Source organism: Ylistrum balloti, unplaced genomic scaffold (genome assembly GCF_031769215.1).
Source record: "Ylistrum balloti isolate Yb309-2 unplaced genomic scaffold, AGI_CSIRO_Ybal_v1 Utg369806, whole genome shotgun sequence".
In the NCBI taxonomy this organism is placed as follows: domain Eukaryota; kingdom Metazoa; phylum Mollusca; class Bivalvia; order Pectinida; family Pectinidae; genus Ylistrum; species Ylistrum balloti.
The window spans coordinates 787,047-807,209 of record NW_026781981.1 but is presented as its reverse complement, the minus strand read 5'-3'; the positions used below and the strand labels follow the sequence as shown (position 1 = coordinate 807,209).

Genomic DNA, 20,163 nt, shown 5'->3' with positions numbered 1-20,163 from the left:
AATCGTGATACTGGGATTTGAATAAGTAGATAACTATTGGTGATATAAATGTTACATTAGTTCCTTTTTCACATCAGGTTTCCATCTACTTCTTGATCTTGTTAAGAAAACGCATCATCGGTTTTCTTTATACCTTATTGAATAAATAGATAACTATTGGTGATATAAATGTTACATTAGTCTAGTAAGTTATATGCATCTTGCCCCAAAGAGTGTAAACAGCGTCCTTAAATTGTTGTATTGAACAGTTAACGTAAGTCTTAACGCTATAGTATTCAGTTCTTTGTGAGCCTTTAAGACATACCATGGTGTTTACAAGCCGTTTATTCATAGCATTGTATTGTTAAAGTGCCATTACGTTAATGTATTTTGTAAACAACATCCCATTTCAATACCTGTGTAACCAACCGTGCTCTCATCCTCGACAAAGTAGGGCGTGTATCTGACTAGTTCTTGAACCCCCTGCTCATTCGTGGTGAGGACAGTATTGCCTGTACCCGGAAAAGTAGCAAAGTCGCCTGTCAGTTGACCGTTAGTGCGATGAGAAAGGATTAACACAATACTGGTGAGCACGCACCATATTGTCTTACTGCGATTCATCCCACAGGCTGAAAGAAGTCAAGCAATATGTTGTTTTACGTTAACATATATAGTTAATTTACCGTCTGTTTTAAAATTTGAATATTACAGAAACTAATGTATAAATCATGTATATATATTTATGTTCGTACAAGATCGATTTTGTGGAAAGAAATAACATGTTAGAAAATATGTACGTACAAAAAAAACGTTGATCTAATAATGTTATTTCAAAATTATGAACTATAATTGTATTTTGAAAACCACATATCAGTTTTGTCAAACATATCGGAATGGATTGATTTTTTGTGCAATGTCAAAGTTTAATTGCTACCAATAAATATCAACAAATATAACTTACGTAAAATTTAAAGCACATTGTATATATATTATAAGTAACAGCATATTTGAGAGTTCCCCACTGTGTTAAGTGCAATGTTTAGTATACCACGAAAAGGACTTTATATCATATATTTATATCCATGGATAAGTTCAACATCATGAAACTTGCATTTTAATTTGTTTTTATTTCCAAATATAAAGTAAATATTCAACAAACAATATGCATCAAAACGTCGTGTACGGAATTATGTTTATTGCACTCTTCTGAAGAATCTGCATGGACATATTAAATCCAAGACGCTGAGACCTAAATGTGAAATACATTTTTTGTGCACTTACCCTTGGTGGACTGCGACTTAATGCACCTTCAGGTAGCCGTGGATATATGTCGACTAATCGGTTTATCAATGGAAACACACCAGGTGCAGATATTAACACTGGAATACATAGCCTTGAGTCATTTCATCCAGGAACTGTAGAATGACCATGATGGTATCCTGACCACAAACACGAAAGATTTACTACCTCAACACGGGTACATCCTAAGATAGGTCGGCGTTATCAGTGGGGTGTGTAACAGTTTTCAGACAGATTGTTCGTATGAATTTCTTATAGAAATGCTGATCATACATCTTCCAGCCAAAATCGTCATTGGTGTGTTAATGTCAGTAATAATGATAATCATTTACAAGCAGAGAAATAATATGTTTATATTTATAATAATTTTTATCATGCTTGGAGTCAATGACTATTCTCTGATGCGATCCAATAAATAAACAATACTAACAGCATTTAGAATCATACAATACGTGTATGAAATAAGAGTTGATAGCATAAATAACATATATCACAAAATATGATATTGATATCAGAGATCTGGTCAAAGTCAGTATATCACAGTATGTATCCAATAAAATATTGAACACAAATCATATACATAGAGATTCCTAATGTTGTACTGAACTTCAATTGATTAGCTCATACGTATGTTTCTCACAACCAGTATGGTTTTTTAGTAGTTAAATGTCCGAAAATATAAAGAATTTCATGCGCTAGAGAAAATTACTTTTAACGCTTTACAACCTCGGAACCCTTTGATTACTATGTTATATCTATGTTAAATATCATATCTATTGTCTATGTGACAAGATAATCACTCTCTATGCATTATGCTATTATGATTAAATGTTCATGTACAGTATTGATGTACCAGTGGCCCAGAGGTTTGAATAAATCTTTAACCTTTATATTTCAAAGCTTGTTTATAGTGATTAAAAAAAGGAGAAAGAAAATATGAACATGGCAACACCATCATGGTCCAGATTCAAATTTAAGAAACCTAGGAAAACATATGTACAAACGATTTACATGAAGAGTCTTGAAAAATATAAGGAGAATAAGACCTGGTGTTTCGGAAGAGTACGCGTCTTCTGCTTCAACGACGTTTGAAATATCGATCCAAGTAATTTCACGTTCTCAAAAAAGAACAAAGCATACAACAATGAAACCAACAGGCAAACTAACGAGCATCAAACACGTTCATCTCTAAATCTAATTGTTATCATATTATTTCCCGTGGAGATTTAACTTCAGGAAGATCCCAGTAGGCTGAATCTAAATCACTGTTAAAAATTGTCAAAATGTTTGTAACATCGGTATCGAGTGGTATTAATTCCGTATGATTTCTTGTATCCTTGTCTTTTTCGTGTTATATACTGTGTAGTGATCACTAAAACTTGCCCAATCAGTACCACACACAGTTAGACTTCAGGTATGTTGGTGCAAAAGTGTTCAATACTAAGGTTTCGAGTATCCCTAATGATTAATAACAAGCTATACCCACAAATGTAGAGGTTTTTTCTATTAAATGAGAAATGGAATCTTATCCAAATCTAAAATATGTATAGATGAAACGTTTTGTTTTCATTCAGTAACAAACAAAATGACGTCATTATTTGTTAAATCGCTTTCGATTGGCTACAAAATTGTGAAATGATTTCTTTAAACAATTTAAGAATTGGATTTATTAAAATGCCAATTTGAAATGAGAATCGAGGGGAGAAGGAACAACGATAACGGTTTAAAAAAGTTGACGTCATGAAATGTCATCACTGGGTAAGGTACAACATCACAACGGGAAAGTGGGAATCGGACAACAACGAGACAAAAAATACAAATGTAAATCAAAACGCCGTGTCACTATAGTATGAATCAAGACGAAATAAAAACACATTAAAAACCATAGCATGAACTGTTTTTATATCACGGAAATCTACAGCATGCTGTGTCTCCCGTACCTCCGAGATCTCAGCATTTGAACTATGTCCGAATATTACGTAGTGGGAATCAATTAATTCGTAGTAGCAAACACATTGAGGTACCCCCTTACGGTCACAGTCGTGGTGCTTATTGAAGTATAAAATGTAATCCATTCTACTTAAAATTATATCATGATGTTTCTAAGTCTGCAACTAGTGAAAAAGATTGAGTAATGTACTCGAATTCAAATTCACTAAAGTCTATTGTGATGAAATGCTTAATATTTAGCGTTTGAAGACAACACATCATAGCTGAATATAAAAGTTAAATTGAAAAACTAGAGTAAGAATTGTCTTTGTTAGCTGTCTCTGTTCGATTAAATAAGTCTGGCTTAGGAAAACGCATTTTCCTCAAATGGATTTGGAAAACTTTCCATTATTACTACAAAACCAGCAATCTAATCACAGAGTGACTCATTACAGTTTCATATATGCTTTATTAAGATAATGAAAGTGTACAATTTTTAAAGTAATGAAAAAGCAACTTTTATGAAAGGCCCTTACATGTACATATATATATATATATCAAACGATCATTTTAGCAAGTTACGTCACGGATGTATGATGAAAAACGTTCTGTGAAATCAAACTGGTCTCCTTTTCATATACATAAATATATATATATATATATTTTTTAAAGCAGACGAGTCAAAATGATTGCCATCACACACAGTGTCCAAAGGAGAATGTTATATCGTGATATTTACAACAAGGATACTTATTCGGTTGTTACCGGGACCAAATGAGCACACTAAAAATGTTTAATTCACTTAGATAATTAGACATTCTGTACTCTTGGTCTGCCTCACATCTCTTCACAACGGCCATATATGTCTTGTCGTCCGTTTGCAGAGCGTCTGTCTGTTACACAATCGAATCCGTTTCCACATCGGCAGTGTACGGTAGTGGTATAGACACCAAATCCGGTTCTCCTGGAGTGGAAGCACTCTTGACTGTTGCTGACGTCGCACTCCGCCTGTAAGAAAAGCAGTGATTGGTTGAAAACGAAGTAGTAAAACATCATATATAATTGCCCGTCATTAATTTATCCATAATGATATTCGTGTCATGTTAGTTGACAGTCTAGATTCATTAAGACCAGCATAACTACATCGTATAATGCATATTGGACACAAAAACAGTGTTTTAGTTCTTTCATAGTTCTCGTTTTTGGTTGCTTATTTTCCATCATTTAGTACATATTCACTAAAATACATTTTTTTTAATCGAGATTAAGTCAATAGCTTAAGTATCAACGTTTATTGTACTAGAGGAAAATAGAGTTGAAGTAACAACATGTCCGCGTTTTCCATGGTGACATATCAGGAATATTATAAAAACTAGTTAACCAATGAATCCGCCTTGTGATACATAATGGTATGGCAGTGATCACCGGCAGTATGTAGTAATATTTTAATATGCAACTCGTCAATTACTTTAATCTGGCTTGATTCTATACCGTAACCCCTCTGTCAAACTCGTGAAAGTATGTAACAAATGATGTGTGTAACCGGAACATCACCATATCTTAGAAACTTAAAGGGGAAATTATAATGATGCTTAGAACTGACATCTGCCTTAACACATAACATATAAATAAACTGATTCCTTCACTGTTTTGTGATTTTGATATAAAATATTTTGGAAACCTTTCTCCATGTATATTTATTTGTATCATAGCGTAAATTTCATTTTCCCACAACATATTTTTCGATATACGGACTTAATCTGTAAGTCTATTTTCATATCTTTCTTCAATTCAATAAAATTGAGTGAAGGTTACTTGATGTAAGGGGGGTAACTCTAACAGAAAATAATACTTCGGCTTTGAATGTCTAAGATGATGACGTCAGCAATGCAAATATAACACCCATGTATACAACTTTAAACGCGGAATGAATCCTATTTTTTATGTTTATATTCAGGCCGTTCAGTAATAATACTTACTTAAGTTACATGCAGTAAATATTACACACTTTTAAGGCTTTGTAGTTTTCATTTATCTACTCAAGAGCGAGATTTCCCCTGCAGTACAACCAAGTTTGTTTACATTCCACGTTATGCAAGATTGATGATCAACTACATTGTTCAAATTTTCTAAACATGTCGATATTTTATCAACTTTAACAAAATACCGGGAGGCGTCATTCAAATAATGAACGTTTGTGATATACCATGTACAATTACAGATTGTTTATGAGGTCAATCCGCGATTTTATCAACCTTGCAGCAGGTAATTATGGTTCTAATCTTGGAGGGAAAACACTGATAAGTAATTGAATTTTGAAATAGTTAGAGGACAACTCCTTTCAACAAGGAAATTGATTTACCATCCCGAGATAGAAATTTGATAATTTAGCTCCGTCTTAATTCTATGTTATCCTTGCACTTCCTTGCTTGGAGAAGATTCCATAATTCGTCAAACACTGTAAATTGTATCACTACTGTCATAACTGACTGTTATGTATTGGCATAGTCAACCCCGTCCGTTTGTTTCTCGATGAAGAAGCAGTCATTGTTCTTTGGTTAGCATAAGCATCTTAAGCTGATAAAGTTAGAGGTATTCCGAATAAGTTCCAAATAAATCTATTTATGGAAACATCAGGCTTACAATGCTCTTGTAGCATGCTATACGACTTTTTAAGATTGTTTCATGTGTTCTTTTTGGCAAATAGAAAACGCAGAATTACTATGAAAATTAAAAAATCAAAACTGTCATTGACATTTATGATATGTCAGAAATGCGGTCTTGTCTGCAATACAGAAGTGGTCGCATTTTGTTCTGTCACTCGGCTCTTAACGATATTATATCAACATGTTGATGAAACATCAATGTGATCATATTACATGTAGAATATAGGGAAAGTGCAATAGAACCTGCAGGACATTAAATACTTCACTACTACATTAATTTCCAAGCTATACCCCGAGCACGGTAATCATATCACTCACCATACTACACACATAGTCCTGGTATCGTCTACGGTAAACCAGTTGACTCTTCTTCAGCAAAAGATGTCGACCGTTTGGACAACGACATTTGTTTTCTAAAATCTCTTCTGGGTAAAGACCAATCTCGAGAGTTTTCAGAGCAATTTCGGTACCAAGACAGACCGGAAGTTCGGGGATATCTTCGCAGTAGTTGAATTGGATGAGGGCTTCAGAACCTAGAAAAAAGGACAGTATGTATTAACATGTAAATATGGATACAGGTACTGCTAAAACTCGTCTTATCTTACGCTGCAGTCATTTTGGTAACATCGAAACTTTTGTATTACATAAAACAAAAAAAGTCGATTTATTGCACATGTGAATTACATTTTGAAACCATTGAAACAACTGGATTCAGACTAATTACTTTCAACTTGTCCTGTTCAATTTTTTCTACAAAAATCTTAGTGATTAAAAGATAATTCTAAACAAGATATCAACAAAAGAGGTATGGCGCTTTATCGTGACGGTGCATCTATTTCAGTTCATCGTCTCGGTTGACCTAGAAATACATGACCATAAACGTGCATTCGGAGTAACCGTGTCTAAATATAGAACATGTACGTCCGGAAAGTGGTGTGTTAAACGTGTTTGTCGTTGACGATATTTCGATTAAAGCTCGGTAATGTACAAAAATAGACAAAAACACACATTAATTAAATCGCTGGATTACTCCTTAATAAGTAACTTTTTATAATTCTGAAGATACATTGAACACTGAGATGACATTCTACCATATCGCCAAAACCATCAAGTAGGGCTCTATGTCACTAGCATTACCAGGCAACTCATTTGTTGTATTCGGGTTTTGGCCAGTAATTGACGCAATGCGTATGAATAATAAAGTAACAATTAATCAATGATTATATGAGTAAGCTAACCGACACTCAACAAAAAAATAGTTAATTAAAATGCGTATTGAAAAATTATACATCAATAACATTTTGACGTCAGTAGCTGGGATTGAATTTGAGACTCCATGAAAATTTAACTAACGTGGCAGTACTATGTTACCGTCTATGCTTAGATACTTATAAATATTATACTGTTCGTCAGATCGAACTTAAATCGAATCTGTCGGGTCACGCCATACCTCTTTATGCGGATATACATATATATAATACATTAAATAGGTGTTGTTCGAATATTAAGGTTTCAAGTTTGAGTTTCCTGAAATTTTAGAAATCATCTTTTATGGCGACATTTCGTATTACAAAGAACAAAACAGATAACATGATACAGGCCGGCCTTCGATTTACTGTAAGTTTAGGACTGAATTACATTCTTGTATCGTCCAATCAGCAAACGACTTTAACTAAATGGCATCATTGTTAACACTTTCACGACTCGAGGTATACCTTACAGGTCATGGAAGTATTGCTTGACATCAAATTATGTGCTACACCTGCGTGAACAACTATAAATAGGGCCTTGTTAACCACCTCGCCATCGTTCTCGCTAAGTTTGGTGGGCGTGGTATTGATTGAATGTCACTTAGATAAACTCGGTTGCAGTTATGTATTCTTGTTGTATAGTTGTCTTTACGGTGTACCTGAGGATTGGAGTTCCATTCGTCTGGACTTCCTTAGGTCCGTTTCCCAACCCCTGGGACACTTGTTTGTTCCTGGACATGCGCACATCTCTTCTTCCGTCGTTATTTTTGACAAACTACCGTTCTGTATCAGACCAATAGCTATGTCACAAGGTTTGTCGAGCTCAGTACATTCTGGTATGTCTGATCCCTGAAATACATAAATGAGTGATATTAAACAAAAATACGTAGTATCAATACGATTTAATGTTAGAAAAATGGGAATGAAAATTGGACATATTAAGCGAGTTCGAGCAAAACACATTGGTCACAAGTATTAAAAACAAATATGTTAGAGGCCAACTGACAACGGAGATGACAGGTTTTTAACTGGTGTGTATAAATTGCTTGATCTCCAAAGTCAACATGTATTTAATACATGTTAAAGCAGCATTTAAGTGGAAGATACACACAAGCGTTGGTTTGAATTTGGCGGGTCGGAAGGAGGACTGACTTTATCGATTATCTTGAAATATTTTTTTACCTCTTTCTTTCCTAGTTATGATACTATCATGTAAGAAATGTCGTAATGTATTACTATCAGGCTGATCCGGATCTGTTTGTTTTGCATATAGGTTTTGACTATTTTCCGGACTAGGTGTTCCGGTACGATTTCTTTAATTAGAGTTAACCGGGGTGAGAATAAAATGGAGGCATTGAAGCGGACACATGTATTTGTTAAGTTTATTGATATTTGGCCTGTAAGGTGTTGCTGCATCCCCACAGCAATGCAATGTACCTCGACTTTGTACTGTTAAATAACAATAGATTATTGACTATGAGACACGCAAATTTATGTGCTGAATTTACAAGGCTCTTTCAAAGCTAAATTTGTTTGCGTAGTTTTTTTACAATCAACCAAACTTCACTGACCGTGAAACGGTCTGTATTGGTTTTCAGAGAATGGAAACAATTTGTCAAATTAATGTAAACTTAACCGCTATCAGCAGATTAGCGTTAAAATCTGGTATTATGGACTTGATATTTGTAACATGTAACCATTCCAAATGCGAACCCCTGATGGCTACTTAGTTTCATAATCAATAATCTGCCTGCAAAATGTATGGATTACATCTATATCATATGATGTGAAGTATCGTGTTGGTTGGATGGCAGCCATCTGTCCATCTGTATACAGCCCCACAGCACTCAGGACTCATTAAGACTCCATACAGTCCCTCTAATGGCCACGTAATGACATGTAAGTGTAATTGTGTCTCAAATGTGTGTCCATAGTTTGATAATCAGCATACTTGATGATCGAAAATACCGTAGCTAACGTACTGTAGGCGCTTGGTTTATCGCAGGCTGAATCGTACAGGTACACTGATTGAACTGTTTCCGTGTGGCCTTGAAAGAATTACGCGAAGAATATCACAGAGGATCTTAAAATGAGTTTTCTTTTTATAATTGAATTCATCAAACGAGCCTTTGAAGTTTTGTTTTTGCGAGACATGTTATCTCGTTTGAAATGAAAACAAACAAATTTGAAATACTTCTTATTAAAATGTCAGAAAAGGTAAAATTTGAGATGTCTCAATCTTTCCAAAAAAGTGAAAGACAAAATAAAACGAAGGCACCCCATTGGTTGCGCCATTTTCAATTAATGACGCAACAATAATGTCCATATCATCACAATCGATTTTCAATTTGCGAGGCAATGGTAAACACTCGAGTGTATATAATATTACAGTTGTGACATAAACGTCAAAATATTACAAGGGCGTATTCACTGGATAACAGACCATTAATGTGATAGACAGATTGGTGTTGAGTGCACAGCTTATATTTCGTTTACAGCTTAATGATACAGACTTTTAGACATGTCTAATAACGTATTATCCCATGCGCGCCTATTTGACTAGACAATATTTTGTTTTGCTAAACTCACGCTTCGGTTCGTGATTAAAATTTTCACGTTTTCTTTTGTACGTCACGTGAAGAGCACGCGAAATGAATCCCTAATATACGAAAAGATTGTTTTTTTACACAATTGTATTTATATTAATACCATATGACCACGGTATAGTGTTTCATAATTACTCATCTCTTACTTATTTAGTACTCAGTGTCTGAATTACTGACCTATGACTTCTAACTACTTCTGTCTCTTTAACTGTGTCTGTCTGCTGATATCCCTCTCTTTGACTCTGTTTCTCTTCACATTTTCTGTCCTTTAGTATATATATATATAGTGATTTTTCGTAAATAAAACAATTGAATCTTAACACCGAAATGGATAAAATGATTCGATACCAAATAAAGCAACCCATTCAAAATGGCGCAGTCTTGTTTAGTATAACCGATCTCTACCAGAGTTGTCGTTCCTTAAGAGCCACAATACACTTTGTTTTGTATGCCGACGATCAGCGTTAACAGTAACATTTGCATTTTTGAGGAGGAAATGTGCCAATATTACAGCCAAATTACCGTCAATTATCACTGATGTCACTGTATGTGGATATGTATCTCTAGAGTACAAAATATAATTAGGACGGTTGGTGGACTGGATTGCCTGTCGTAGTTTTCTGGTTTCCGGTAAACTTCGCTTCGAAAATTTCAACGAGAAAAATCTAGCGGAGAACAGTTGTAATTAAGGCAGGTAATCCAATCCAGGCTCTTTTCTCACCATCATTCTTTCGCGAATATAATTCACAACATTTATATCTATACAAACTAATATTGCAGTAATCATTTTCTAGAAGAACAAACGTTATCATTTTTCAAAATACTGACACAAACAACAAAAGAGAAAAGATCGAAATTATTTCTTATTTGAAACAATGATTTTTTCAAGAATCTTGAAATGGCGTGAGTCGTTAACTGAGGTATTACAAAGGAGTACCGTTACATTGAAGTATTAAATGTAATGTCAAACTATTTGATGGCTTTATCTTTCCTGAACGGTTTTGAACATCTGCTTTGTTTTTAGTTTAGATATTCTTTTTTAATTTGTTTTTCCTTTAAAAATGTAATAAAAAGAACATTTAACGGATTCTTATTTACTATCATCAATATTTTATACTCGTATGACCCGTGAATATATATAAATAGTATGCCATACTCGTGAAATGTATATGATTATTCTGTCATACTCGTAAAATGTATATGATTGTTCTGTCATACTCGTGAAATGTATAGATATTCTGTCATACTCGTGAAATGTATATGATTCTCGTGAAATATATATGATTATTCTGTCATACTCGTGAAATATATAGATATTCTGTCATACTCGTGAAATATATATGATTATTCTGTCATACTCGTGAAATATATAATAACCACTTGTGTATACCTCTTACGCTCCCGCTCTCTCCCCTTCCTTTGTTTATCGCTAAACTTTATTTCTATTTTAATCCCTTTTATCATCTCAGCACTTTTCCTTATTTTACAACTCCTTGCTCATTGGAATACTTGTGTTCCGAAGGGGACGCTATAGCTAAGCCAACTGACTAACATCCCGAGGAGACGATCCGAGGGGCATGGTTCGATCCCTACTCGGCGTGTTTTGAATTTCTCAGCTGATATTACTTCTCAGTGGCTTCAGATATCATACGTGGGGGTTCTCGCATGTTATTCGGTACGGTAGGCACCAGCTACATGTACTCCAAGGACAGCTCGCATTAGAATGAGTCTGACTGTTCACAGAGCGGTCAGGAGTCTATCCATACCGACCACATCCGAACACAAAGAAATGCATGACTGTTTTTATTTACACCTGTCTTCATTACTTATTATTTATTTGTCAGTAAGTAAAGCGTTCCAAACTAGTGATAATCATACTACGTGCTGGTTTTCTCATTTGAGCTTGTATATTTGTACATCATCTGCGGTTTAGCCTACAATCAACCTCTTCCTTAATTCATGAATGGCCGAATGACATCACATCCGGTGTGCTAAGTACCTGTTACCGGAAGGTAAAGCTTTGTATGCTGTTTTTGTTGCTAGAGATATGTGACCCCTGGTGTCCTTAAATTGCATACAAATATAAGATCATTCATCAAACGTGTTCATCTGACAAATAAACGGAAATGTTCTGTTCTTTAAACCATAGCAACCCATCACTGATACGGCCGACAATATCCACTATTCACCTGGAGCAAATTAATCTCTTTTCTGATGATATTTTTAGAACTTTGATGGAGGATTAAAATGACTCTGAGTTCGTTTTTGTACATCGATAATCTACGTGTCCGCCATGCCTGGTAGACGATGCAGTCCGATATTGGCCGTTTTTGATACTAATTTAACTTCCATCTAGTGTCACGGGGACTTTCCAGATATAGTGATTTAAATCATTTCTCACCAAAGATATCGCAATAAGTATGGAATCTATCACTTTAAGCATATATCAACAAATATACAAGTTTATCATGTGAAGGGGATCCTATCATTCTTCCATTTGCCAACACCAATCCTGTTTCAAGGGTAACGTAATACGGTAATACGGTGACGTCACATATTGAACAGCTTCCGGTCAATTTGCGCTCGTGCCAAACGTCATGGATAAGTTTATATGTACTTTACACAGGGGTATTGTTCTGTACATTCACTGCCTTTTCCGAAACATATAAAACCTTCTCGTTTGTAAACATTTAGGCTACTTGCAATAAGTCTATGTAGTCCTTGTAAATTACGGGCAATATAAACATGCAAAGGCTAAGTAGTTGGTGAACACAGACACAATCTTGTCTCCAAGACCAAATATAGCATAACATCACTTAATCTAGTAGGATATACATTGATCTAGTATAATATATACATCGATATAGTATAACATACATTGACCTGGTATAACATACATTGATCTAGCATAACATACATTGACCTGGTATAACATACATTGATCTAGTATAACATACATTGACCTGGTATAACATACATTGACCTGGTATAACATACATTGATCTAGTTTAACATACATTGATCTAGTATAACATACATTGATCCAGTGTAACATACATTGACCTGGTATAACATACGTTGACCTGGTATAACATACATTGATCTAGTATAACATACATTGATCCAGTATAACATACATTGATCTAGTATAACATACACTGACCTGGTATAACATACATTGATCTAGTATAACATACATTGACCTGGTATAACATACATTGATCTAGTATAACATACATTGATCTAGCATAACATACATTGACCTGGTATAACATACATTGATCTAGTATAACATACATTGACCTGGTATAACATACATTGACCTGGTATAACATACATTGATCTAGTTTAACATACATTGACCTGGTATAACATACATTGACCTGGTATAACATACATTGATCTAGTATAACATACATTGATCCAGTATAACATACATTGATCTAGTATAACATACTGACCTGGTATAACATACATTGATCTAGTATAACATACATTGACCTGGTATAACATACATTGATCTAGTATAACATACATTGATCCAGTATAACATACATTGACCTGGTATAACATACATTGATATAGTATAACATACATTGATCTAGTATAACATACATTGACCTGGTATAACATACATTGATCTAGTATAACATACATTGATCCAGTATAACATACATTGATCTAGTATAACATACATTGACCTGGTATAACATACATTGATCTAGTATAACATACATTGATCCAGTATAACATACATTGACCTGGTATAACATACATTGATATAGTATAACATACATTGATCTAGTATAACATACATTGACCTGGTATAACATACATTGATCTGGTATAACATACATTGATCTAGTATAACATACATTGATCCAGTATAACATACATTGATCCAGTATAACATACATTGATCCAGTGTAACATACATTGATCTAGTATAACATACATTGACCTGGTATAACATACATTGATCTAGTAAACATACATTGATCCAGTATAACATACATTGATCTAGCATAACATACATTGACCTGGTATAACAAACATTGATCTAGTATAACATACATTGACCTGGTATAACATACATTGATCTAGTATAACATACATTGATCTAGTATAACATACATTGATCTAGTATAACATACATTGATCCAGTGTAACATACATTGACCTGGTATAACATACATTGATCTAGTATAACATACACTGACCTGGTATAACATACATTGATCTAGTATAACATACATTGATCTAGTATAACATACATTGACCTGGTATAACATACATTGATCTGGTATAACATACATTGATCTAGTATAACATACATTGACCTGGTATAACATACATTGATCTGGTATAACATACATTGATCTAGTATAACATACATTGATCTAGTATAACATACATTGACCTGGTATAACATACATTGATCTAATATAACATACATTGACCTGGTATAACATACATTGACCTGGTATAACATACATTGATCTAGTATAACATACATTGATCTAGTATAACATACAATGAAAGCTTCAAGAGGTTGGGTATTTCAGCCCTTGTGTATCGTTTTTAATGGACAATGAACGCGATCAAACGAACAAGAAGACACGTAACACATAAATCAGGGGAAAGCATTGAAAACATGATATAGGTAAATGCTATTTTGAATTGGGATTTTCACGGATGGTCGAAATCCCGAACATATTTGATCGCCAACGAATATAGAATCAGTATTGGAAAATCGTACAATGAAATACTAGCATTCAGCAAGTTATAAAGAGATTTCGGAAAACGACCAGAAATCACAAAACTTCATGATGCAGAGTTTACCCTACGGTAAGGTTGTTTTGATCCATAAATTGTTGATTCTGGCATGAAGCTCTCGACTTGTCACGGTAATCAGTTATAACTACTGCAATATCTATTACTGAGAATCCCGCACAAAAACAAACTCCCACTACAGATGGTAACCATGACAACTAACGACACTCGACATTATCATTATAGTTTGTAAAATTGGGAATAGATGAGAGTATCAAGCAGCGCTCTAGTTGTTACAATAAAAACACTAAACATATACAATAAATCAAATTTCCATCTCTACAAATATCATGGACAAAAAACTGACACGAATCCATCTATTTACACTCTTTTTACTGATTTTAACCACCGAATCCTGGTTTGAAAAAAAAGCTTATAGAATTAACGCAGTTTATTTAAGAAACATACAAATTTTTCGTATAAAACGGCTCTAGGCGTACGTCAATCTTTGTAAGAAATTCTTCATATGTACATAGAAAACAAACGTAACATGTGTTTATTTTGTATAGATTAAGGAGAACGCTGTAATGTTTGACTAAATACAACCCGCAACTGCTGCACATACAACTGAAATATGTCTAATAAAGTTATTAATTCCTACTCCACAATTACAGATGATATAGAAAAGTAAGAAAAAGCCGTATAGCAACCTTACCTTCCATGGATTCAGGAATTTGGAGACGTCGAACGCTTGGTTGATATTTCCCGCTATCAGGCCAGGGCAGAAACCGTATATAACCACTAGGGCCCCAAACAAGCACTGCATACTTACAATGTTTAGTTGGTATACGAAGATATGTTGTGATGTTAAGTGACACACTTCTGCCAAATAACAAATACACCTTTTATATACCACGACTTCCGGCCACCTATTGGTCCCTCTGATCTGTTTCGGCTGATTACCGCGTGGGGGCGTTATAATCACTCTGGGCGGAATAAATTAATCCCCGCCTATTGGTTGGTGAAGGGGGTGGGACGATGGCGAATTATTTGCATTGAAGTTACAGACCTGCATTTAATTATCTGTCAAATGTGATTACTTGACAGAAATTCTTTTAATTTCAAACCGAGCTTTAAATGCCCGTTTTCATGTATTGTATTAAGAGGTAATTTTGGTTTGATCTTCGAAACATTTGAAAAACAATATCGTGTTCCATCCTTTATTTATAAAAGATAAAATCATTAATCATTGAGTGAGAAATCCCGTGTTAATTAAACTCGGTCAGTGAGTCAGTAAGGAGGGGTGAAAGTGGCCCTCCTTTAAATGACACGAAGACTGAGTAACTTCACAACCACAAAGCCATAAATCTCCTTTCATAAGCGAGTATGTTGTAAGTGATGGGCCGATTCCTAGCCGAGTGATCTATCTCATTAGCTTCATAATGATTTGTGAAATTAAACAAAACAAATGCGAAAACAAAGGAAAGACATTAATTATAATGAGATTTTACATAACTTATTAAGTATACTTATTAATGCCTGTGTTGTATCAGGCGAAACTGCTGGATCCATTAAAACACCCAAAACATCATATTCTGTATACAAGTATATCGAGACTTCTACAAGGTATCCACAATTTTGTATCTGTGTATAAGGTATCCGGGGACTTGTATCTGTGTACAAGGTATCCACAATTTTGTATCTGTGTATAAGGTATTCACAACTTTGTATCTGCGTATAAGGTATCCGGGGACTTGTATCTGTGTACAAGGTATCCACAATTTTGTATCTGTATATAAGGTATCCACAATTTTGTATCTGTGTATAAGGTATTCACAACTTTGTATCTGCGTATAAGGTATCCGGGGACTTGTATCTGTGTACAAGGTATCCACAATTTTGTATCTGTATATAAGGTATCCACAACTTTGTATCTGTGTATAAGGTATCGACAACTTTGTATCTGTGTATAAGGTATCCGGTGACTTGTATCTGTGTACAAGGTATCCACAACTTTGTATCTGTATATAAGGTATCCGGTGACTTGTATCTGTGTATAAGGTAGCCGGTGACTTGTAACTGTGTATAAGGTATCCTGTGACATGTATCTGTGTATAAGGTATCCACAATTTTGTATCTGTGTTTAAGGTATCCACAACTTTGTATCAAGGTATCCACAATTTTGTATCTGTGTTTATCCGGTGACTTGTATCTGTGTAGGTATCCACAACTTTGTATCTGTGTATCTGTGTATAAGGTATCCGGGTATCTGTGTATAAGGTATCTCTGTGTATAAAGTATCCTTACTGTGTATAAGGTATCCGGAGACTTGTAACTGTGTACAAGGTATCCGGTGACTTGTATCTATGTATAAGGTATCCGATGACTTGTATCTGTGTATGAGGTATCCGGTGACTTGTATCTGTGTTCAAGGTATCCGGAGACCTGTATCTGTGTACAAGGTGTCCGGTGACTTTTATCTGTGTATAAGGTATCCGGTGACTACTTTGTATCCACAACTTTGTATCTGGTATAAGGTATCCACAATTTTGTATCTGTGTTTAAGGTATCCACAACTTTGTATCTGTGTATAAGGTATCCACAACTTTGTAACTGTGTATAAGGTATCCGGGGACTTGTATCTGTGTATAAGGTATCCAGAGACTTGTATCTCTGTATAAGGTATCCGGTGACTTCAATCTGTGTATAAGGTATCCGGAGACATGTATCTGTGTACAAGGTATCCGGTGACTTGTATCCGTGTATAAGGTATCCGGGGACTTGTATCTGTGTATGAGATATCCAGAGACTTATATCTGTGTATAAGGTATCCGGGGACTTGTATATGTGTACAAGGTATCCGGTGACTTGTATCTGTGTACAAGGTATCCACAACTTTGTATCTGTGTATAAGGTATCCGGAGACTTGTATCTGTGTACAAGGTGTATAAGGTAGCCGGTGACCTGTGTATAAGGACTTGTGTATCTGTGTATAAGGTATCCGGTTTTGACTGTGTTTAAGTATCTGTGTGTATAAGGTATCCACAACTTTGTATCTGTGTATAAGGTATCCGGAGACTTGTATCTGTGTATAAGGTATCCGGTGACTTGTATCTGTGTATCCAGAGACTTATATCTGTGTATAAGGTATCCGGTGACTTGTATCTGTGTATGAGATATCCAGAGACTTATATCTGTGTATAAGGTATCCGGAGACTTGTATCTGTGTACAAGGTATCCACAACTTTGTATCTGTGTATAAGGTATCCGGAGACTTGTATCTGTGTATAAGGTATCCGGGGACTTGTATCTGTGTATGAGATATCCAGAGACTTATATCTGTGTATAAGGTATCCATCTTATATCTGTGTATAAGGTATCCGGAGACTTGTATCTGTGTATAAGGTATCCGGGGACTTGTATCTGTGTATGAGATATCCAGAGACTTATATCTGTGTATAAGGTATCCGGAGACTTGTATCTGTGTACAAGGTATCCACAACTTTGTATCTGTGTATAAGGTATCCGGAGACTTGTATCTGTGTACAAGGTATCCGGGGACTTGTATCTGTGTATAAGGTATCCGGTGACTTGTATCTGTGTATAAGGTATCCGGTGACATGTATCTGTGTATGAGGTATCCGGTGACTTTTATCTGTGTTCAAGGTATCCGGAGACTTGTATATGTGTATAAGGTATCCGTTGACTTGTAACTGTGTTAAAGGTATCCGGTGACTTGTATCTGTGTATAAGGTATCCAGAGACTTGTATCTCTGTATAAGGTATCCGGTGACTTCAATCTGTGTATAAGGTATCCGGAGACATGTATCTGTGTACAAGGTATCCGGTGACTTGTATCCGTGTATAAGGTATCCGGGGACTTGTATCTGTGTATGAGATATCCAGAGACTTATATCTGTGTATAAGGTATCCGGGGACTTGTATCTGTGTACAAGGTATCCGGTGACTTGTATCTGTGTTCAAGGTATCCACAATTTTGTATCTGTATATAAGGTATCCACAACTTTGTATCTGTGTATAAGGTATCCGGGGACTTGTATCTGTGTACAAGGTATCCACAACTTTGTATCTGTGTATAAGATATCCGGTGACTTGTATCTGTGTACAAGGTATCCACAACTTTGTATCTGTGTATAAGGTATCCACAATTTTGTATCTGTGTTTAAGGTATCCACAACTTTGTATCTGTGTATAAGGTATCCACAACTTTGTATCTGTGTATAAGGTATCCGGGGACTTGTATCTGTGTATAAGGTATCCGGTGACTTGTATCTGTGTATGAGATATCCAGAGACTTATATCTGTGTATAAGGTATCCGGGGACTTGTATCTGTGTATGAGATATCCAGAGACTTAAATCTGTGTATAAGGTATCCGGAGACTTGTATCTGTGTACAAGGTATCCACAACTTTGTATCTGTGTATAAGGTATCCGGATGCTTGTATCTGTGTATAAGGTATCCGGGGACTTGTATCTGTGTATGAGATATCCAGAGACTTATATCTGTGTATAAGGTATCCGGAGACTTGTATCTGTGTACAAGGTATCCACAACTTTGTATCTGTGTATAAGGTATCCAGACTGTACTGTATATCTGGGGACTGTATCTGTGTATAAGGTATCCGGTGACTTATATCTGTGTATAAGGTATCCGGTGACCTGTATCTGTGTATAAGGTATCCGGTGACTTATATCTGTGTATGGGGTATCCGATGACCTATGTCTGTGTCTAAGGTATCCGGTGACTTATATCTGTGTATGGGGTATCCGGAGACTTGTATCTGTGTATAAGGTATCCGGTGACTTATATCTGTGTATGGGGTATCCGGTGACTTATATCTGTGTACAAGGTATCCGGTGACTTGTATCTGTGTATGGGGTATCCGGTGACTTGTATCTGTGTATAAGGTATTCAGAGACTTATATCTGTGTATGGGGTATCCGGTGACTTGTAACTGTACTTTTTATGGAACAATAAAAAATAACGAGTAGAAATTAACGTTTTGTAATATCAACATATATATATTTATATATATGATTGTGTGTCTTTTAAAATGCTCTGCGTTATCTTGTTACATATTCAATCCTTGAGAATTTCGCATGAGGCGTCCAATGAGAGGAGTCAAACACAATCGTGATTTCTTCTTTCTCCACAGTCCGTTTTCCATCCTTCAGGGAACAATCGTGGATGACTTCTTCCTTTGTCCTTTAGATAACAATAATTGGTTGTTTCTTCCTTTGTCCTTTAGGGCACAATGGTCATGCATATTACTTTGTCCTTTTGGTCACTGTTGTAAATGCTAACCCCTTTGTCCACCCCGTAGGACGCTATCGTTATTGCTTCCTGTTTTGGTTTGTTCGTCCTTTAGAACATCGTCTTGGTTCTTCTTTCACTATTGTTAGTCCTTTAGGGCGCTATCGTGATTTCTTTCACCTTTGTTCGTCCTTTAGATTACAACCTTGGCTGCTTCCTCATCTGTTAGTCCTTTAGGGCACTTTCGTGATTTCTTTCACTATTGTTAATCCTTTAGGACACTATCGTGATTTCTTTCACCGTTGTTAGTCCTTTACGACACTACCGTGACTTCTTTCACCGTTGTTAGTCCTTAAGGGCGCTATCGTGATTTCTTTCACCATTG

At 35.4% G+C, this 20,163-nt stretch overlaps 1 protein-coding gene across 1 annotated transcript; it reads right to left on the bottom strand.

Annotated features, from left to right (window-relative positions):
* Positions 1 to 3,702: 3,702 nt before the first annotated feature.
* LOC132544693 (U-scoloptoxin(11)-Ssd3a-like) lies at positions 3,703 to 15,386 on the bottom strand. The gene is made up of 4 exons (XM_060208327.1): positions 15,218 to 15,386; positions 7,783 to 7,972; positions 6,192 to 6,406; positions 3,703 to 4,215 (listed from the first exon to the last, which is right to left on the bottom strand). The coding sequence occupies exons 1-4, from the start codon at positions 15,326 to 15,328 to the stop codon at positions 4,045 to 4,047; spliced, it is 687 nt and encodes a 228-aa protein (XP_060064310.1). The 5' UTR covers positions 15,329 to 15,386; the 3' UTR covers positions 3,703 to 4,044.
* Between the last annotated feature and the right edge of the window lie 4,777 nt (positions 15,387 to 20,163).